This window comes from Erigeron canadensis, chromosome 5 (assembly GCF_010389155.1).
Source record: "Erigeron canadensis isolate Cc75 chromosome 5, C_canadensis_v1, whole genome shotgun sequence".
NCBI lineage: Eukaryota > Viridiplantae > Streptophyta > Magnoliopsida > Asterales > Asteraceae > Erigeron > Erigeron canadensis.
Window position 1 is genome coordinate 43,314,162 of NC_057765.1, and position 20,798 is coordinate 43,334,959.

General features: G+C 34.2%; 2 protein-coding genes across 2 annotated transcripts; one reads left to right on the plus strand and one right to left on the minus strand.

Moving 5' to 3' along the window:
- Positions 1-233: 233 nt before the first annotated feature.
- Positions 234-9,310, minus strand: LOC122600100 (DEAD-box ATP-dependent RNA helicase 1). The gene is made up of 10 exons (XM_043772759.1): positions 9,291-9,310; positions 9,020-9,176; positions 8,603-8,837; positions 8,266-8,523; positions 4,250-4,404; positions 3,925-4,102; positions 2,972-3,159; positions 1,844-2,048; positions 1,532-1,637; positions 234-574 (listed from the first exon to the last, which is right to left on the minus strand). Exons 2-10 carry the CDS (start codon positions 9,163-9,165, stop codon positions 480-482), a joined length of 1,566 nt encoding a protein of 521 aa, XP_043628694.1. The 5' UTR covers positions 9,166-9,176; positions 9,291-9,310; the 3' UTR covers positions 234-479.
- A 2,207-nt stretch (positions 9,311-11,517) lies between these two features.
- Positions 11,518-15,022, plus strand: LOC122600431. Its single transcript, XM_043773143.1, has 5 exons — positions 11,518-11,783; positions 13,471-13,585; positions 14,197-14,286; positions 14,532-14,630; positions 14,709-15,022. Exons 1-5 carry the CDS (start codon positions 11,716-11,718, stop codon positions 14,808-14,810), a joined length of 474 nt encoding a protein of 157 aa, XP_043629078.1. The 5' UTR covers positions 11,518-11,715; the 3' UTR covers positions 14,811-15,022.
- The last annotated feature ends 5,776 nt before the right edge of the window (positions 15,023-20,798 follow it).

The following is a 20,798-nucleotide window of genomic DNA, read 5'->3' on the forward strand; positions in this document are numbered from 1 at the left end:
TCATCACAAAGCAACTGTATTCATTGTATTTAGTAATTTGGCATTGGAATAGTCTGGTTTGTTTCCAACCACTCTCTCAACGTATTAAAAGTGAGAGTCTCACTAAGAATGATGACAAGATAAGGACACTCGACACTGTCGACACAATAATTTCTCATAAACCACCCTTTTTCTAACACGGTAATAATTATATATATAAAAAAAAAGGACAATCAGTAAACCCAGTAAAAACGTTCCAAAAAAAGTAAACCCAGCAAAACCTAATGAGAAAAATGTTAGTACATCCTGCAATGATAATAAAGTATACACCAACCCAAATTGATCATCTGCCACTCTATAAACTGCAAAACTGAATCTACATCAATATTGTAGATTTTGAATTTAGAGCAACTATAAAATAATACAACACTTATATCCTTAATTCTTGTATGTTTTCATTTCAACCCTCAAGTTGGTTTCTCCGTCTCAGTCCAACACCCTCATTTAGTTTCAGTACTCACTTTTCGTTTCTTGAATCCTATGTTGCGCTTCTTTGATGTTCCCATTTCAACACTCTCTTTTAGTTTCTCCAAAGCTGAGATAGCATAAGCCAATTAACTTAAGGGTCAAGACAAAGACTTTAAGACATACTATGAAGTTGACATTCAAGACTCGAAGGTAAAGTAGATTTATAGAATAAAGAAGTTGAAACAACAGCTACTTTTAACTTATGCTGTTGAACTTCATGTATCTACTTTGACGATATCTTAATAACTTTCTCAATTTGAAGAATTCAGAGCGTCTGCTTATGTAATAGAGTTGACATTGCGTCCCATTACTACGGTTCTATGAAAATTCATAGCACTTCATGATAAAAGTTTTCAGATTGCAACTTTTATTACAAAAATAGATTTTAATTTGGAGTTCCTTTTGCTTGTTCTAAGGGGCCCACTGTTCGACATAAGATTAAAATCCCATATTACAAATGAAGCATATAAACAGTTCAATGTTCAATTACAAACTTAGGCAAGGGAAGTTCTATATAAAAAATCACCTAGGTCCATGGACCTAGGTTAGACTGGAATTTTTTTTTAACAAATATATGAAAAATTATGTTTGGACACGTGTTATTTAAAGATTTGGACCTAAGCAAATTATAAAGTAAAGCATTTTGAAGCATTTCAAGTGGAATTTATAATTGGACGCACATGATATTTATTCCTAGATCTGCCACTGAACTTAGGGATCTACTTATTATAAGCATGGATCAACAATTACAAACTCCATCCTAAAATAACCGGATTCAGAAAATAGTTTTATACATACCTACAAAATAGGAAAAGTGATTTTAATTTTTTTAAAAAACAGTTTCTTAATATTCTTTACCGACTACATGAGAGAGCATGTAAAATGGGCTGATAGTTTTTCTTAAAAAATGACGTACATATATGTTCATTGAATTTGTGTGGTGTTAATTAGACGTAACATCATAAACTGGAATTCACAAGCATTCAGCTCACTCATGTAGTGTATGTATTGATAGGAAACTTACCAGCATCATAGGTCGATCGGAGGGACTCTATTGGTTCTGATGGAACTGTATGAACAGGACACGAGTTAATGTCAGCTTTCTTCAAGAGCTTTTTGAATCCCTTGACCTGAAAGACATACAAAAGTGGAAGAATAGGCATCACACAACCAAAAATGCAACATAATAAGAAAACAAATCGCTATGAAAACTATGAAATTATTGATCCAGATGTCAATCTTTTATACAACAAACCAATACAATAAAAACATTATAACAATTAACAAGAACCCAATAAATAAAAAAGTGAAGCTCTTTCAGGAATAACAGAAATACCTCATCTTCATGTAACAAAGTGAAGCAACGCCCAGAATTCCCAGCTCTTGCAGTGCGACCAGCACGATGAATATATGTCTTGATGTATGGAGGCTTATCATAGTTGATAACATTTCTAACCCCTTCAACGTCCATTCCACGTGTCATTGCATCAGAAGAAACAAGAACTTGTACTCCACCTTCCCGGAATGCCTTCAACGTCTTGCTGTAAAATCGGAGTTCATCATCACAGATGTTAATTCAATTACATGTATTTGAACCCAAATATCTGTGAACTTTTAGAAGGTGTCTGGATTTGCATTTAAAACTGATCATACGATTATTGCAGCTTCAAGTCGCAATAGTCATTATTATCTGTTCAAATATATCTACTTCTGTTTCTGCTTCTGATTAACTTATTATTTAGAGGCATAATCAGCTTCATGTCAGCTCAACAGAAGTGATAATGCAAGTGTGTAAACTTAGATAATTTGTATACCCCTTCTTTTATTTCAGATCCATGTATTTCCATTTCTCACACCCTTCTCTGCTTTTGCACATAAAGATGTCCTACCACGGTCAACGTATCAATGACAATCTTAACTATTGAATAGCAAAACTATATTCTTAGATACCCCTTCTTTTAACCCATCTTCACAAACTTGTATTTCTATTTCGCAAACCCTCTCTACTTGAAGCACAATAATGTCCTTTTTGGTCAATTTGTCTATGTAAATCTCAATGGTATTTGTATATGAGCTATCTGATTATAACAACTCCAATCAGACTAGTATCCATAGCCTAACTTTTACCATCTGTTTTATCATATGTTGACTTGATGAGATTAAAACCTTTAAAATCATATTGTATTACCATTAAGCTTTAAAAGTAACTATGGTGAAAGGCTACACTGGCATGTCAACTATTCACAAATCTCAAGCATGGTTCTTTATTTTGATCATGATTCATGACACGAACATCTTATCCGACATTAACTAATCAGGCTAATCCTCCTACAAACCATATTCAAAAAATCAAAGAAGAAAGAGCATCAAATAGTTATTAAAGGATATCACGGGCCCTTTGCCCAGAATACCTACTTTTCTTTTCATGTGCAAAATTCAGTAAAGGGCATCGAATTGAGCTCACCTTCTAAGAGTTTGATGTTGATGACCAGAATACTCCTTGATCTTGATCCCCAAATCTCCAAAAAATTTGAGTAAAGTGCATAGTCTGTGAGTTGACTCAACGGATGATGTGAAAACAATGCATTTCTCCCCTTGTAAACTTTGTAATAATGCCACAAGGTACAGAGGCTTCATCTTCGCTTCACATATCTACATAGAAGAATGAAAGTTGGATTTCCAAAATATGTAAATATTATAACGATTATACGAGGTATTGCTGAAAAGATGATGCCAGTAAGTGCTAAGTGAGCTGATAAAGAAATGTTATGGTCACTAAAAACTATGTTGAGGCCAAGTTACAACATTCCATCACCATGAGAAGACTGAAAGTCTGAAACTACAGTTACTTCTATGTATTTTAAGTTGATGGGAAAAAGAGTGTTTATACTTGACAATATAGGGGGTGTTGAGATTATAAACTGATTATTTGACTATCGGAAATTGATACCATTATAATCAGTTTCTAGTGTATGGATAAAGTCGGTTCTTTACAGTATATGCGATAACGTTCTTTGTACTTTTATTCATATAATCAAAATAATTAGTATTAGAGCTTATTTGAAACAAAATATTTCAAAATCCAATACTAAGTTTTTACCACATATGAAATTGTATGTTTTGGTCAATTTATTCATTAGTGAATCATATAATCAAAACCTGCAAACCACTCAAACAAGTGAAACAACTATTATCATAATACTACAGATTAAAAAATAAACAGAAGCACCTCCAAACACTATATCCCCCAATAAATTTTATTACTACCGGTATATGATTGTGGTCAATCAATAAAACTAATCAGTTTCAAAATGCAAATCAAAACACCCCAGCTATATAATATGTACATGGTGATGCACTGGATATGTTAATGACTTGCTAACAGATTTTATATAATAGTTAGCCAAAGAGAGTTACCAATTTAAAGGAAGCCAGATGTTCTGGTAGTTGATATCGTATCTTCCCAATTGTCAAAAACAATGGATGGTGCAGATCAAGTTGAGCAAGCTTGCTTGGATCTTGGGTTAGTGTGGCAGATAAAACCATCTTCACGAGCCTCGGGTATGGTTTACTTTTAAATCCCCTCTCTACAGCACTGCAACAATTTACTTAAATCTAAGCATAATTAAGTAATGTTATAAGAAATTTAGTTATATTCAAAGTGTTTATGCATATCATCATTTTCCATCTCCACAACTATACCAAAGAAGTTTTTACACAATGCTGAAAAATGGACACTTACACTCTCCTTATAGTCCTCAAAGGACCAAATGTAAAAGGATATGGAGTGGCGGCATAAGCAAACGGGCCATCAACGGTAGAGCTGGTACACTGAAGAACCATAGGAAGCCATGATTGATATGATTCCCTGAGCAACCGATCAGTTTCATCAACTACCTATATTACCAAACTGTTAGCTTAATTTTCCAAACAAAAACTTTTAGCAGATGTTAAAGTATATGTCAAAAAATGTCCTCTGACCATTACATATCAGGTGTCTGGATTTCCATTTAAGATCTAATTTTCTGACTACTGCGCTTTAAGATCTAATCACCCGTTTCTAATGTTTGCATAAAAGATATCTCGCATATGATTATCTAAATATCAAGTACTCATTACTGGCAATTAGCTTCATATAAGCTGCAAAAAACACTGATTATCTAATTACGTAACTACCCTTTCTTTACACCTAACTTGAGAAACCTTATAAGTCAAATACTCCGCAATCAATAAGGGTATGTTTCGCACAATTAGTTGAAGTTGGAGCTTAAATTTGGGGCTTTTTTTAAGCATTAATTTCAATAGCTTAAATTAGGGGCATTAACTTCATCTTTGGCCTGGAAAAGAAACTTCTGCGCCAGTTGTGCCTCATAGCAAAAGGGTTGTAGAAGTGACATCAAAGATTGCCCAGATTCCTTCAGTACCAGCTCCAAGGCAGATTGAACCAGGAAGTCAGACAGAACAACCACGGCCCAGGGGCGGATCTCTTTTGGGGCCCGTGGGGGCCTGGGCCACCACCGCTTTTTCGCTTAGCAATATTAATATATCCATATTTTGTCCAAATTTTATTATATCTATTAAGTCAGCCCTCAGGAATTATTTTTCAAAAAACTTTTGATATGTTTAATAAATTTAATAGTCTAATAAAATCTACCTTTTTAGTTTTTGTAACCCACAATTCACTTAATCCACTCATAATTTTTTGTTTTAGCCCACAATTCACAATTCACGTAACAAGGTTTTCCTCCATTTTTTGAGTTTTAGGCTCCAGCAAAAAACAAATTACCTTTGTAGTTTTTATAACCCACAATTCACTTAGTTCGTTCATAATTTTATGTTTTAGCCCACAATCCATGTAACAAGGTCTTCCTCCCACAATCCACAATTCACTCCTTTTCTCTTGATATTTTCATAAGTCTTTGTAGTTTTTTTGTTGGTTAGAAACTATGTATTGGTAATTTGAATGGAAAACTTAGATTATTAGTGTTATTTTTGTTTGACCCGACCCGCTTTAGTTTACTGCATGACCATAACCCGGAACATAACGATCACAGAAGTAAATAAAATTGGCCCCCACCGTTAAAACTTTCAAGATCCGCCACTACCACGGCCATCAGCTGTAGCTGTATTATGGTTGGACCTGAAGGATATGGATGGTTTCTGATTTTTGACTATCTTAATTGCTTGCGTTAAGCCCAACTGTTTCAGGAAGACCTCCACCTGCAGCTTCAATGGCAGTTGGGCAGTCCTTCAACCCCGCGGAAGGGAGTAAAGAGTTTTCTCCTCAATCGTGGCTTCTCTCTGTGTATTCTCAAAAGGACATATTCATCAAGGAGGATCATCCTATTGCATTAAATATTACATACAGTATCAGTTTAGGGCTTCTGCCTGCTACAGTGCCTGTAGAAACTATAGGCTGTGGGATCAAAAAGTCTGGACTTTCTGTTGAAGAGACTGGAGATATTGATAGTGGCAGACTTTGCAATCTTCGTTGCTTTTCGCCGGTAACCCTTGCATGGGAAGCTACATCTGGTATTCACATATTTCCTTGTATACCTGTACAATCACAGTGGACTCATCACCTGCACTATGGAGCTCAACTCAGGTACCCAAGCAGACCAACATCCTATAACTGATAGACCCACATTTCCTATAAAACTAGTGCTTCTGTTTCTTTAATTGCGACTGCCTGTCGATAGGTTTCTCCTTTGCTGTAGTCTTTTTTGGTCTGATGAGGCAAGCAAATGCATGGGAGCTTGATCTGCCTATTCCTTCATTGCTGTTTGCAATAGAATTAAATCTGAGAATACCACTTCCATTCCTTCTCCTTGCTATTGCACCCATCCTGATTGCTTTGTTTAGTTCATCTCTAAGTCTAAAACCATTTCCTTCGTTTGGTAGTTTCTTTGCAGTCTCAGTGATTTGCTATCTGCTATCTGATAGCGAATGAGACCATAATCATTTTGATATTGATCACTCAAATACTCTCTCACATGATTGTGAAAGTACATGTTTTCTTTAAGACAAAGTTGAGATGGTTGATACTTGATCTTTCCACAAGATTTTTCTCATCAAAGGCCAAGAGGGTCATAAATGCCAATCCATCAATGGCTTTGTCACTGCTTGCTATTGCCTTGATCTACTTTGTGCATCCAGCTCTAGGTCTCCTCATTCTAATATTCTCTCATGTGCTATGCGGTCACATGCATTGTGCGGCTTTTTTACAGCATCCAGCAAGGCTCGTAAACGGGGAGAAGTCGTCCAATATTGAATTGGAAGAGGTTTAGATATGTACGAGAACAGCTCTGGCACCCCAGATTCTGCAAGAAGCTATGGTGATACACATTAGAGATAGTCTGATACAAACCCATCCCATAATAGGCTCGCATCATGCCCTAAGCTAGGTGTAGAACTTACTCCCAAAAGCTAGCTCAAAGGAGGAGGGGACACCTAGGCTTATAAACCACCCACCAATCCCATACTTGGCCGATGTGGGATCATATCAATACCCCACCCTTTGAGGAGCCGACGTCCTCGTTGGTCACGGCTATGTTGGTCACGGTTGGCACCCTTCTCCTTGGGTCCAAGCCACCACTCCATAGGCCACCACTCCGAGCGTTGGAACCTCGAAAGGTAGGGCTGGCTCTGATACCAATTGATACGAACCCATCCCATAATAGGCTCGCATCATGCCCTAAGCTAGGTGTAGAACTTACTCCCAAAAGCTAGCTCAAAGGAGGAGGGGACACCTAGGCTTAAAAACCGCCCATCAATCCCATACTTGGCCGATGTGGGATCATATCATAGTCCATCGCCAACAAGGCTTGATAATTATGCATCTTCTTTGTCTACTGATGTTTCTTCCTTCACTTGTTGCTTGGTTAGAGAGGCTTAGTATGGGCCACACTTCCCTTGGTTCTTGGATTCCATGCTTTGCATGGTTATCATCCTCCACGGTATTTGTGACACAAAACCGGAGTTTAACATTTTCTTTCAAAGTTTCAGATATCCAGAATAAGAGGGTATGAAATAAGACAAGGGCTTGTGTATCTCCTTGTTGGGCGTTGTTGCTACCTTCCGGGTTTACTTGGCCCCTTATAAGGCTTTCTATGCCATGACTGCCATAGGAGTCATCTCATTTGATTTCAGAATCATCGAAAGAAAAAACCGGAGGGGTGGAGAGGCGTATTATAGCAGTAGAAAATAGAAAGCATTCTGATAAACACTAGAAAAGAAATCTTATACAAGCATCGATAAGACGGTAATTATGGCATTCATTGTGGAAAAAAAAAGGAAGGGGGGGGGGGGGGTTGGTATTTATAAGTTCTAAATCCTAGCGTTGAGAGTAGTAAGTGCCTGTAGAAACTGCCCCTTGTTTCCCTGCTGAAAATGCTCATCAAATTATATTTGACCATTAACTGTGTGGACCATAATTTCGTTGTTGACTCAGCAGGTTCATATCATGTGCCTTTTTTTTATCCAAACACAATGTTTTAACAATATGAACCACGTCACAAAAACCAACAGTTATAAGCTCTGGAAAGGATCTCGCCAAACATTAACTAAACGTCTGATAATTACAAGTTTAAACAACAGAACAAATAGTGTCGACTATAATCAGTTCTGTGTTTGTTAACTATCTGATTCAAATCATTCAATATCAAATAATCACTTTCAATATGCACATCCCCATACTCAAACACATAGTACAATCTCAAAAAAACAAAAAATCTAGATAAAAAAAAAAAAAAAACTTACAAGAAACCGAAGATGCTCAAGTGTAAAACCTTTGGTGCTGTTAATATGATCCATGAGCCTTCCAGGTGTTGCTACTAATATATCTACAGCACTTTTCAACTCTACACGACCACAACGTTCAGGATCAAAAATTACACCTGCTTCCACTTTCGGCCTCTCTATAAGCATAGAAATCTCCTCCGCTATCGATGACTGACCAACCGCTAAACCAACAGTTAACCCGACTGCAGGTGCGATAGTTGCAAACACATCCCTAACCTAAAAACAATAGAGATTTAAACACAAATCATAATATAACTATTAACTAACTTTATCACAGAGTAAAAATGTGTCTAACCTGCAAAGCTAAGTCACGCGTAGGCAACACTATCAAAGCGCGAAGACATTTAACGGCTCGGGATGAAAGTGTTTGAACGATAGGTAAGGCGTAAGCTAGGGTTTTACCGCTACCGGTAGGGGAATTAACACAAATATCTCTTTCAAAAGAACCAGGTCCTATAGTCTCTTGCCAAACAGCTACTTGTACAGGAAATAATGAATTAATTCCATTACTACACAAAGCAGCTTCCAACCTAAATTCATCCATTTTATTCAGTAACAAACAAAAATGACATATAAATTTAGTTAGGGCGGTTAAGAACTAAAAATTATGTACATCATATTGGAGTAATTATTTACTTTTATGTCCAACATTTTGTTACTGCAGGGCGGTAAAACTTATGTAAAAATTTACAGAGAATTGTAACAGAGGTACCTGGGGTGAAGAAAAGGAAGTTGACTAAGAGGATGAATACTGAAGGAACTGATATCAACTGGATTTCTCATCCATGGTAATACTGCTACTTTGCTACTATTATTTTTATTAGTCTGGTGAGTTTGTTTTGCTTCTTCCTCTTCCATCGTTATAGTTACTGTTGTTAGAAGTACTGAAGATTGTAAAAAAAAAAAAAAGAGGTAGAAGACGACTAATGTGATGTTTTCAAACAACAGGAAAAATTGTCAGGGGAGAATGAAGAGGGCGATACCCTGATGGGCGATAGCTGAGTTGGGCTTAAATTGTGGTAGCCCAAATTTTTGCTTAGGCCATGAACTGTTTTATGTGTTTCAAATTTCACGAATAATTTACGACTTGAAAATATAAACCACTACCAAAGTGTCCCATACAACTTTTTTTTTTTTGTCCCATACAACTTGATCTCATTTAGTTGGCCGATTGGTTGACTTTTCACTTGGTGACTCTACGAATTCTCCATTTGACACTTTAAAATATACTAAAATGGTATATGTGCATTGTGGCGGTATGGGTGGCGACGGTGACGGGTGGTGGTGGCGAGCGGCAGTGGTGGCGGTGGCGACGAAAATTGGTGGTGGTGGCGAGTTTGGTTTTGATTAAATGTTGAAACTTAAAATGATAAATAAAGACTATTTGTTTTACAATATAGTATAGATGTGTAGCATGGTTGTCAATTGGGTTTATCCGAAAACGTAGGTTTACTCGAGTCAACCTAATTAGCATATTAGTTGATGTTTTGTCGGGTCAAATGTGTAGTTTTGGCTCAAGCAGCTTTTAATATAGCTTTGTCGGGTCAAATGTGTAGGTTTGGCTCAAACAACTTTTAATATAGCTTTTAAAAACAAGATTCAATAAGAGGGTAACTCATAATAAACTTACATAATATCCTTTAAAATCTGACCACTCATTTTCCTTATTATTAAGAATATAATATAATATGTATATATATTTAAAAAGTATTAAATTAAAATGTATCAAATTGATAGGTCGATCTAAAAGTGGGCCCAAGAAAATTTAGGTTGGTGGGTTGAAGGGTTGATAGGTCGAAAATATACAATCCTAACCGGGTTGGTTTCAGGCAGGTACGGCTCCAGCTTGGGGGCAGCGGGGTCAGTTGCCCCTACTCCAATTTTAGTACAATGTAATTTTTCAAAATTTAAATGGTATATTTGTAATTTCCCTGTAAAGGTAAGAAAAAATAAGTAGGAAATAAATATAAATGTTACCTTCGTTGTCAACTTGTCATAAACTTATTATTTGGATCTCATTGGTCATCAAACATTAATTTTAATATAGATTTTTTCATTAAGAGATTAAAAAAACCCGAGTTGTTTTGATTTTTAATAGAAAGAATGAAGTACAATTTAGAGAGACAAACTTTCATTGTTTGGGTATGTAAATTTGTAGTATATTATAGTGGAATTGTTTATAGAAAATGTATTTTTTTTTAATTTATTATATATATTTATCACAAACAATGAATTATAATTATCATAATGTAGAGAATATATATATATATATATATATATATATATATATATATAAGCTGATTACAGTATATCTAAAGAAGTATATGCTTTTGGTTTCTTGTATTATATGATTGAATACGTTTTCATTTAATAAGATCTTGTTTGATACGTGTGGTCATTAATTATTAAGAAAAACTAGTATTTTTAAATATGAGTGTTAGACCTGGTATTGATAACAAATTCTTTTAAGGGTCCATTTTCTATTTTCAAGCTAGGGCTCTTTTTTTGTTTTGTTTTTTTTTTTTCAATTTCGGATACGACTATTATAAATATGACAAATAACTTTTAATTTTGCCCCCTCGGAAAAAAATTCTTGGCTCTGTCCCTGGTTTCAGGTCGGGGTTCCATATCAGGTCGAGCTTTGGGCATTGTCAGAATTCAAACCTAGTATAAACGCACCAAAATTAGAATTGTTAGACTAACCCCATCGGTGAGCTACAAGTGATGTCGTTAAATATAATATTATAAAAAGTATAAACAAGCCTCGATCTCTTTCAATCCAGGCCTTGTAGACAATTTAGTTTGTTTCAATTTGCATGACATGTGGGTACTTTTGATTGGTTGACATCCTTTCAATATTTTAATACATATAATTAATTATATTCATTATTAGTTTTTATTTAATATTTTTCATTTTAGAACTCTTTGTAAAACTATAAATATATGGTATTATTTATTTTTCTTTTACGAATATTTTTACATAAGTTTTATTGAAAATTGAGTTATCTCAAAAAAGAAAAATAGAAAAAATGGTTTGAGTTAAATTGTGAATGTGAGTGAAAATTTAAGTTTGATTGGGTTGAATAGATAGAAGAGAAACCAATTTTTAATTTAAGATTGAGTTAAGGATAGTCTCATATGCTCTCTTTAAAATTAAAATAAATAAATAACCATCCAAGAAAGAAAAACCAAACGAGTGTTGGTGGTAATAAATAGGGATCCTCACCAGTCTGATAAAACCCAACCAAACCAAACAAAACCAATCAATCAAGCAATTAGTCCTCACTCATCAATTGATTTCATCGAGTTCCGAGCAGCAGCAGCACCCACCCACCTATACACACACACACACACCATCATCCTTCCTTAAACACTCTTATACATTCGAGACACACACATAATAAATCGATGGGTTTCTTTTCCTTCCTCGGAAGGCTTCTCTTTGCCTCTCTTTTCATCCTCTCCGCCTGGCAAATGTACGTCTATTATACATCTCTCTCTCTCTCTATATATATATATATATATGATGGATCTGATCCAATATCATACAATGTATATATCAAATCTGATTATTTGTTGTAACGTCATCATCATTATTATTATTTCGTCACTGTTCTCTAATTATACTTACAAATCTGATTATATATATTTTGTTTGTCTTGTTTAGGGTTTTGGTTTTCACCTTCTTCATTACAGTAATTGTTATGTAACGTTCAATTGTATGTTTATGGTCTTATACAAAGTGACGATCCAGGTGCACAAGCTGCTACTAGGCTCTAGGGTTCCACTCTAACTCAGCTGTTAGCTTTTATTTGTATATACTTATATATATATACATACATATATATATGTATATATTTTTTTAGCTGGTCTGAATATTTTTGGTGCCAATGTGGCTATTTTTTATATGTATAGATGAATTTACGAGGGTTAAATTGGTTGTTGGCTGAAGACCGAGTTGTTATTTTGAGTTTAAGTGATAATTCGTTCGTCAAGAAGATATTTTTTGGTGTGATTTCGTTTATAAGAGGGTGTTTAGGACTGGTTATCTGCTTGTTTTTACAACCGATAAGCAATAACTAACATTTTCCTAAATTACTCTACTAGGAATAAGCACTTTAGTATAATTAGGTTGGTGCACGTTATTCTTAAGCAGAATCCAAACAGTAGGCTTATACCTTTTAAAAAAATATATATATTTAAAAAAGGAACCCTATAGTTGTGATTGTGACATGTGAGTTATTAGTTTGTGTGAAGTAAATTCTTGACATTGCCACTCCAAATTATGTGGTACTTGCGTTCATGATATTGCGCCATCATTTGTCACCACTTTCATGCTCATTTGTTTGTAGTTGCTTTTCGTTGCCAAACCGTTGGTCAAATTTCATGCTCGACTTAGCTTAAATGCAGCCCCTCTATATATCCTGATGTTGAATTATATTAAAGAGATGATGATATTGATTTGAACGACTGCATAAGATTCTCACATTTTTTTCTCCTGTAAAAGGGTATTAAAGGAGTTTGATTAGTGCTCGAACACTTTTGTAAAGCCTCAACTCTTTATATCAGTTTTGTTATTTTGTTGATATATTTAATTTTAAACCACTAAGGTGGTAGGCTATTGGTTAGGTTTAAAGGGTGAAACTCCTTGGAGGTCACATGTTCAATTCCTGGTTCCTTGAAAAAAGATACCCTAATGGCCTTAGAGGCTCACCTGCTTTGACACTGGGCTCGCAAAGCGAGTCAACTTTTGGAATTAGTCTGCTCACAAAATGAGTAGGACACCCATGATTACCAAAAAAGTATTTTTAAGGTTTAATAATATGTCTAGGTTATAATGTTGCGAATTTTCTGGCATATATCTTGCATACATACCTTAGGTAGTCCAAAACTGATGAAAAGTACCCAAACAGGATAGTTATAATTCAAAGTACATCTTTGCCTGCTTGGGATAGTATTGATACTTTGATAGGTTGTGTTTGATACATTATTTTTCATTATTTTTTTGTTATTAAGGCTTAACCTGTAACAATCAAACAATTAACTATTGCCTATAGGTAATAACATATTCACTTAGGATCACATGTAATCTTAGATATATTTTGGTGTTTCATGTTTAAAAGCCATCGATATTTTTTTTGATCAATATTGTTATTTTATCAGGTTCAATGATTTTGGTGATGATGGTGGTCCTGCTGCAAAGGAACTAGCTCCAAAATTTGTTCTTTATCAGAGATATCTAGAACACTTGATTGGAGCTGAAGTGCCAAAAATTGATGTGAGTCTCTAGTTAGTTTCATTTGATTTAGCTTATTATAAAGGTAGCAAAATGGAAAGTTAGGCTGGTTTGGTAATAGTGCAAAACGGGTAATTCTAAGTTCTAATGCATGTCAAGGCGGGATGGGCTGTCTTGACTCTTGACAAGCTGATACTATTATGAAAGTAGTCAAAATAATACGATTTTAAGAGGTTGAAAGTTGAAACTATTTTGGGCGACTTTCAAATTACTCTACTTGTTTTTCAAAGCTGTATGTTAGACCCATTTGACTATAAGGATATACTGCCCCCTTTTAGTTACATGGTTTGTAATTATTATTGGTAAACTATACCAAACACACTTAACTTTTTGTTGCAAAGAAATTCATGTAAATGCAATTAGAACACTACATTTGGTAAGAACGGGTGATCTTGCATAAATCATTTTATTGTGAATGCAAGGAGCTTCATGCTTGGCATTTTATGTCCAGATTGCTCAATTTTGGGTAGTGTAGTGTTTGTTTATTTTTTTTGAATTAAAAACCACGTCTAATGGTGCTAACTGCTAAGTTAATGATTTTATGATTTTATTTTGGGTATGAGTTTTTCTAATTCCAAGATACATCAATACAGGTTAAGCATGTTGTTTTGGCTTCAATGGCTTTTAAAGGTCTTGGCGGAATTCTATTCGTATTTGGCAGCACCACCGGTGCCTACTTACTGGTACAACTTTATCGTAACTCGTGTAAAATCTATTTATTTTATGTTACATATTTAGGGTTAAATCTTGAAAAAATCTAATATTCAGATGCACTATCTGTTGCACATAAATCACTCAGAACGGAATTTTATTACTGTATCATTTCTTTCGTGAATCTGCAGTGTGCAGTCATGTTAATGTAATGGGAGTGAAGTTTAATTAGATTAATGGTAAATTATCATTGTTTAATCTTTTACCCCACTTGCAGCTGTATTACTTGGCAATAATGACCCCAGTGCTACATGACTTTTACAATTACGAGACTGATGATCCAAAATTTCACGCTGTTCTTCCAGATTTTGTGCAGGTTTCTATAATAATATATATTTTATTTAAGCAGGTAATATTTATGTGCTTATATTAGCGAAACCTAATTTTGTTGCAGAGCCTTGCACTGTTTGGTGCACTTCTCTTTTTCATTGGAATGAAGACTGTGCTTCCTAGAAAAGTTATCAAAAAGAAACCTCTAAAAGCCAAGACAACTTAGGTCCCCAGACGAAATGATTTGAATTGCTTGATGGTGCTTACTTCTCTAGAATGTGCTTCAAAGTTCAGATTCTAGAACGTTTTTGGTTCATTGGTTTTCATTGTAATGCTCATTTGTTCGGCGTATTTCATTTATATTTGTCACCTACTTTAAATTGGGTAACTTTATACTCTCTTCTTTTTTTTTAACACGGGGACGTTCTTTAGAAGGCACTCACATTTTTACTTTTTGTTTCATTAAACTTCGTACATGTCATATGTAGTGATTCTGCTGCTATTGGCCATGGTTTTACTTGATGTGAACGCTATCTGGTAGAGCTATTGTTGCTTGTAATCTAATTGGTAGCAGAAATTGTTTATCCTCAAGTTGTCAACTGACATTGGTTTGTGTCATTGCGATATCACATTTGAGGACGAACTGTTAAATGATTTGACATGATTTTTTGTTTAATTTTTTTCTTAAACGAGAGTAAGTACCCGCGCGTTGCGGTGGTGAGATGGTGGGATGATAGGTCATAAAGTGTGATAGCCAAAAGCTTTAACTGTACGGGTTCCGCACTCGGATTTAAAAATTCGTTAAAAGTATATCGAATGACATCTCTAATGAAAGAGCATGAAATTTTAAGAACACTCATATAATTTTTATAATTTATCGATGTACGGTTTGTGAGATAAAAGATTTTGAATGAATTGGATGAGTAAATTATTTATGGATGAGAGAGAAAAAAGATGATTGATTGAGATTTGAAAAAAGAGAGGGTGTTTGGTAATATATAATTGATAGAAGGGGTATTTTAGAGAAGTAAATATTGAAACTTAAAATTTTAAACAGGAAAATTTTTTTTATAATATAGTATAGATAATATATCCATTGATGGTTAGGAGTCAGGACAACCTATTTTTGATGTTAATGATATAATGGGAAAAAGAATTATAAAATAGAGAAAATTACATTTTTCGTCCCTCAACTTGGCAAATTTCACAGTTTTGACCCTAAAGTGAATTAATTACAAAAAAACCCCTAAAGTTGGTCGTTTTTTTCATTTTACACTCCGCGACCTAACGGAGTTAAATTTTGGCTGTTAACCCTTACACGTGCCAAGCACGTGAGGGCATTTCTGTCATTTTCTCCTTTAAGACCAAAAATGAAAAAATATACAACTTCAGGGACCAAAAGTGAAAACATATACAACTTTAGAGACCAAAAACGTAAAAAATCTTGATCTGGAAAAATGAGCTTTTATATTACACATGTCTTTTCCAACTCTCATCTTTTTCTTCCTTCATCATCCTCATTCATCCAAAAATCCAAAATTTACAACTCCCATCTTCTTCTTCCTTCATTATCCTCATTCAACCCAAAACCCAAGATTTACATCCAATCTTAATAAAACTCATTTACAACAACTATAATCCTACAAATGCTAACAAACATCAATTATATAAATATGTATATATTAGTTTTATATATTTATAGATTAAAAAAAAAATACAAAAACTCAAACATACCCTACAACCACCACCAAACTCCGACCACCATTACCTCTACCAAATTCTGGTCACCGTGAGTATAACAGCCATCATTATGCTCATCCTTCATCGCCACCATATCCACCTATTACCACCACCACTATATACAGTGGCGGACGTATAGCTTAGGCATGATATACATTTACATACTCTTTGACTATCCAAATTAGTGTAAAAAATTTAAATTGAGTTTTCTTTTGTATTTCATATAGAATGTATATCCAATGAAAATGAGGTACATACCCAATAAAGTTGATGAAATTAAGTTTAACTCATCACCACTTCATGAGTCATGCGCCACGTTCCCACTCTGTTTCATTATTGTAGTCTGAAGTTTCCAATTATATATATTTTCATATTTTATATATATTTATCAATTTAGGAGTTCTGATAGTTAGATTCTAGTTTCAGTTTTCAACTAAAAATAGATTTGAAGGTTTATATTTATTTACGAGTTGTTTAACTGGGATGTGTTATCACCTTTTAAAGTTAAACTGTTGTTACATTTTTGGTCCCTAAAGTTGTATATGTTTTCACTTTTGGTCCCTGAAGTTGTATATTTTTTCATTTTTGGTCTTAAAGGAGAAAATGATGGAAATGCCCTCACGTGTTTGACACGTGTAAGGGTTAACGGCCAAAATTTAACTCCGTTAAGTCGCGGAGTGTAAAATGAAAAAAACGACAAACTTTAGGGGTTTTTTTGTAATTAATTCACTTTAGGGTCAAAACTGTGAAATTTGCCAAGTTGAGGGACGAAAAATGTAATTTTCTCTATAAAATAATTCTATTTCAATCCACTTAAGAACTTAACTAATTTCTTTCTTTTTAAGAGAATATTAGCATAATCTGCTCCTAGCAAATATCTTCGAAATTAATAATGGAAATTGATTAATCCTCTTAACAAAATAGTCTAAAAATCCTCTTAACTATTAGATTATGACATATGGAAAAATCAGGGGACAAGATTAGGAAAGAGAATTAGTAGATACCACATGTCACCATCTTAGAGTGTTAGGACTTAGGAGGATTTTTAGGCTTTTTTTGTTAGGGAGATTAGTCATTTTCCATTAATAATAATTCCTTGTTTACTAAACAATAATATTATTAATAACCTTTTTTCTAATAAATAATAAAATATCACCTTTTCTATAACTAGAGAACTTCGAAAAAAAAGATCTTTTTAAAGTTAATAATAAACTCATTGTTTCAACTTTCAAATAATAATAATAATAATAATAATTTGTTTTAATAAATATCAAACGGGATTCTTTTTCTAAAACTAGTATGGAGTATAAATCTTTGGACTAAATTAATTTTAGAAGAACATGTTTTGGAAATAAAAAATAAAAAATCATTTGTCCAAATTTTAATTAAATATCAATACGTTTTCTTTTTCAAAACAAATACCATGTAATGTCCAGTGATAAATGATTTTCTTAAAAAATTTAAAACGTAGAATACACAAATTTTAACTTTATTTGGTCAAAAGATAATGGTAACCGGCAACCAGTTTTGATGATAGACGGTTCTAAATTGTCTAACACATAGATATATAAAAGATGTGTTTGTTAACAAAGATATTTATACTTCTTATTAAAAAGAATAGACCCCTGTTAAAAGTTACAGGGGGGAAAATGTCAGAATTGCCCTTCATTAAAACAATACCTCCTAAATACAATACAACTCCACTCTAAATGAAACTAAAACACCATTAGTCCCTCAACCTTTAAAATAATTATACTAACCATCTATACTCCTTATTAAAAAGAATAGACCCCCTATTAAAAGTTACAGGGATGAAAATGTCAGAATTGTCCTCCATTAAAACAATATCTCCTAAATACAATACAACCCCACTCTAAATGAAACAAAAACACCATTAGTCCCTCAACCTTTAAAATAACTATACTAACCATTATATTAATTAGATTTACATAATAGTCCACACTATTCGTCGTCACCACCGTCAGTTGAAATAAACAAATTTAAGCTAGATTTGTGCAATTTATGGAGTTTGTGTGTGAAAAAGGTGTTTGTGTGTGTATGGAGGTTAGGGATGAAAATTAGAGAGAAAATGTGTGGAATGTGTGTGTTTTTAATTAAAAAATGGTAAAAGTCTTACAAATTAAGTGTGGAAGGGGGTATTTATACCATAAATCTAAGATTTCACTAATGCCCCTTCCATCTCTAAAATATTACATTTTAACACCATTTTTAGGTCTAACATTCTTCCCCTTGGTGTTGAAATGTAATTCAACGTCTTTAAATACGAATTTGTTGATGAAGGTCTTCGAAGCTTTCTCATTGTCTTCAAGATCTTCCATTAAACTAATCTTTTCAGAGTAAATGCACTGCGGAAAATGGATTTGGCTCTTGAGCTTTTAAAACACTTTGCGGAAGCTTGATCTTGGCTCTTTTAGATTTGAACATGAAAGCATCTTCTTGACAATCTTAACTTTGTCACACTTCCCCTTGATTAATGAATCTCTCTCTTGAAGCATTTAGACAAACATTCTTCTTCATCACAAACTTCCCCTCGATCAAACAATCATATTTGCGTACCACCAACGCTTATGTATAGGGTGTACTCACGGCGTACCCACCACGTTAGCGATAACTATCTTCAAAGAATCAATTTGGGGGGTCATCCTTATCAACAATCAATTTGGGGGGTCATCCTTATCAACAATCAATTTTTCTTCCCCTCAACTGATGAATTCTTCTTTCTCCCCATCAAATTTTAATAAAGCACACACACTTGTACACTTGTTCCGACTTCATTGTTCTCTTTCTTCCCCTCATGATGAATGTGTGGCTACATGTTCATCATGTCTCTTTGAAGTCGAAACTGGAGAATCAACCATTATGAAGTAGTAGTCCAATAAACAACATCTTTAGCCCGGGTTATACACTGACATGTGTATAAGCCATCTTCACCGGATCACTTACAAACAACCTTTGGGACCCATTTTTGTGTAGGCCCACCGGTTTTTGTCTTGACAGTCCATATGTAAGTATCATCAATCCGGCGAATTGAGTCTGAAGTCCACGGAGGATGAAAACTCGAAGTCGTTGAAAAGTTGAGTTTTCGTGGACGCAGTGGAGATGCAAAGACATTCACTTTTTGCACTGCAAAAGGTTTTGGTGCAAGATCATATAACTCCCAAAAAGAATATTTGAATGTCCTTGACTCAGTTGACTTGGGCTTATAAATTGACTTTGGCAAAGTCTTTGGCAACTGAGCTTTTGCTTCGGAGATGAATTTGGTATTGTCTTTAAATGACAAGAATGGAATGAGAGTATGTGTTCCATCAATAGTAGGCTTCGAAGAATACTTTCTATCCTTGAATAAGGAATAGCTGGTAAATTGAGAAGCTTTACGTTCAGCAGGTGATGAAACTTTGATCTTTGAGCTCTTTGGGATTGACTCAGTGCAAACTTTCTTTGGATCATCAAGTTCAGTTGGAAATACTGGACTTGTATCATGATACACTGATTCATTATCACTTTCAGTATTATCCATCTCAACTTTGTTAAAGTCTTTGAAGACTTCTCTCTCCTTGCTTAATAAAATAGTTGTCTTATCTTGCAACTCATGTTGAAGATTTGAAATGGTTTGTATCAAGACAACTTCTTTCATTTGACTTTCCACAATGTGTTCATCAAGCCTTTGAAGTGAACTTTGCAACTCATTTGTCAATGTAGAAATTTGAGATTGCATCTCATTTGTCTTCAACTTATAAACTCTTAACAAGCTTTGAATGTTTTGTTGTTAAATTCACAAAATCATTTAGATGACCAATGCTGCAAGATTCAAGATCGGTATTCGTATCTTGTAGGCTTCTATTCTCATCTTACAGTTTAGTCATCTCAGCTTGAAGTTGAGCATTCTTTGTTTGAAAAGCAATCACTTCCTCTTGAAGTTTAACATTCTTAGCTTGTAATGTGACTATTTCCTCTTGAAACTTGACATTTTTAGTTCCAGTCGAATGAATCAATGTCTTCATCACTTGACAGGGACTTGGATAAGGTTTTGACGAACAACATGAACACAGTCCATCTTTATGAAGTTTTACTTCGGATAAAGTAGGTGTCTCGGGTGAGGAAGTTAACCACAAATTGAAGACGAAATCATTTTTGACTGAATTTAAAAACCTTGGATATGACATTTTGTTTAGCAAAGGGTGAAATGAAATGAAAGGTATCTATGTTTGAAATTGAAATGAAGAATGAAATTTGGGAATTTTTGAATTTCAGGTTTTCCCTCCAAATTTTTCGCACCAAAAAATGTTCTCACGAAACTTTGGATTTCATGTAAACTTTGGATATTATGATCATAGGAGCAAAAAATATTTTTCCCGCAAAAAATACGTTGGATATGACATTTCATGTGTTTTTTTTTTGGATTTTATGAATTGGAATGATCTTGGTTGAAACGATCTAAATGAAGATCGTTTTA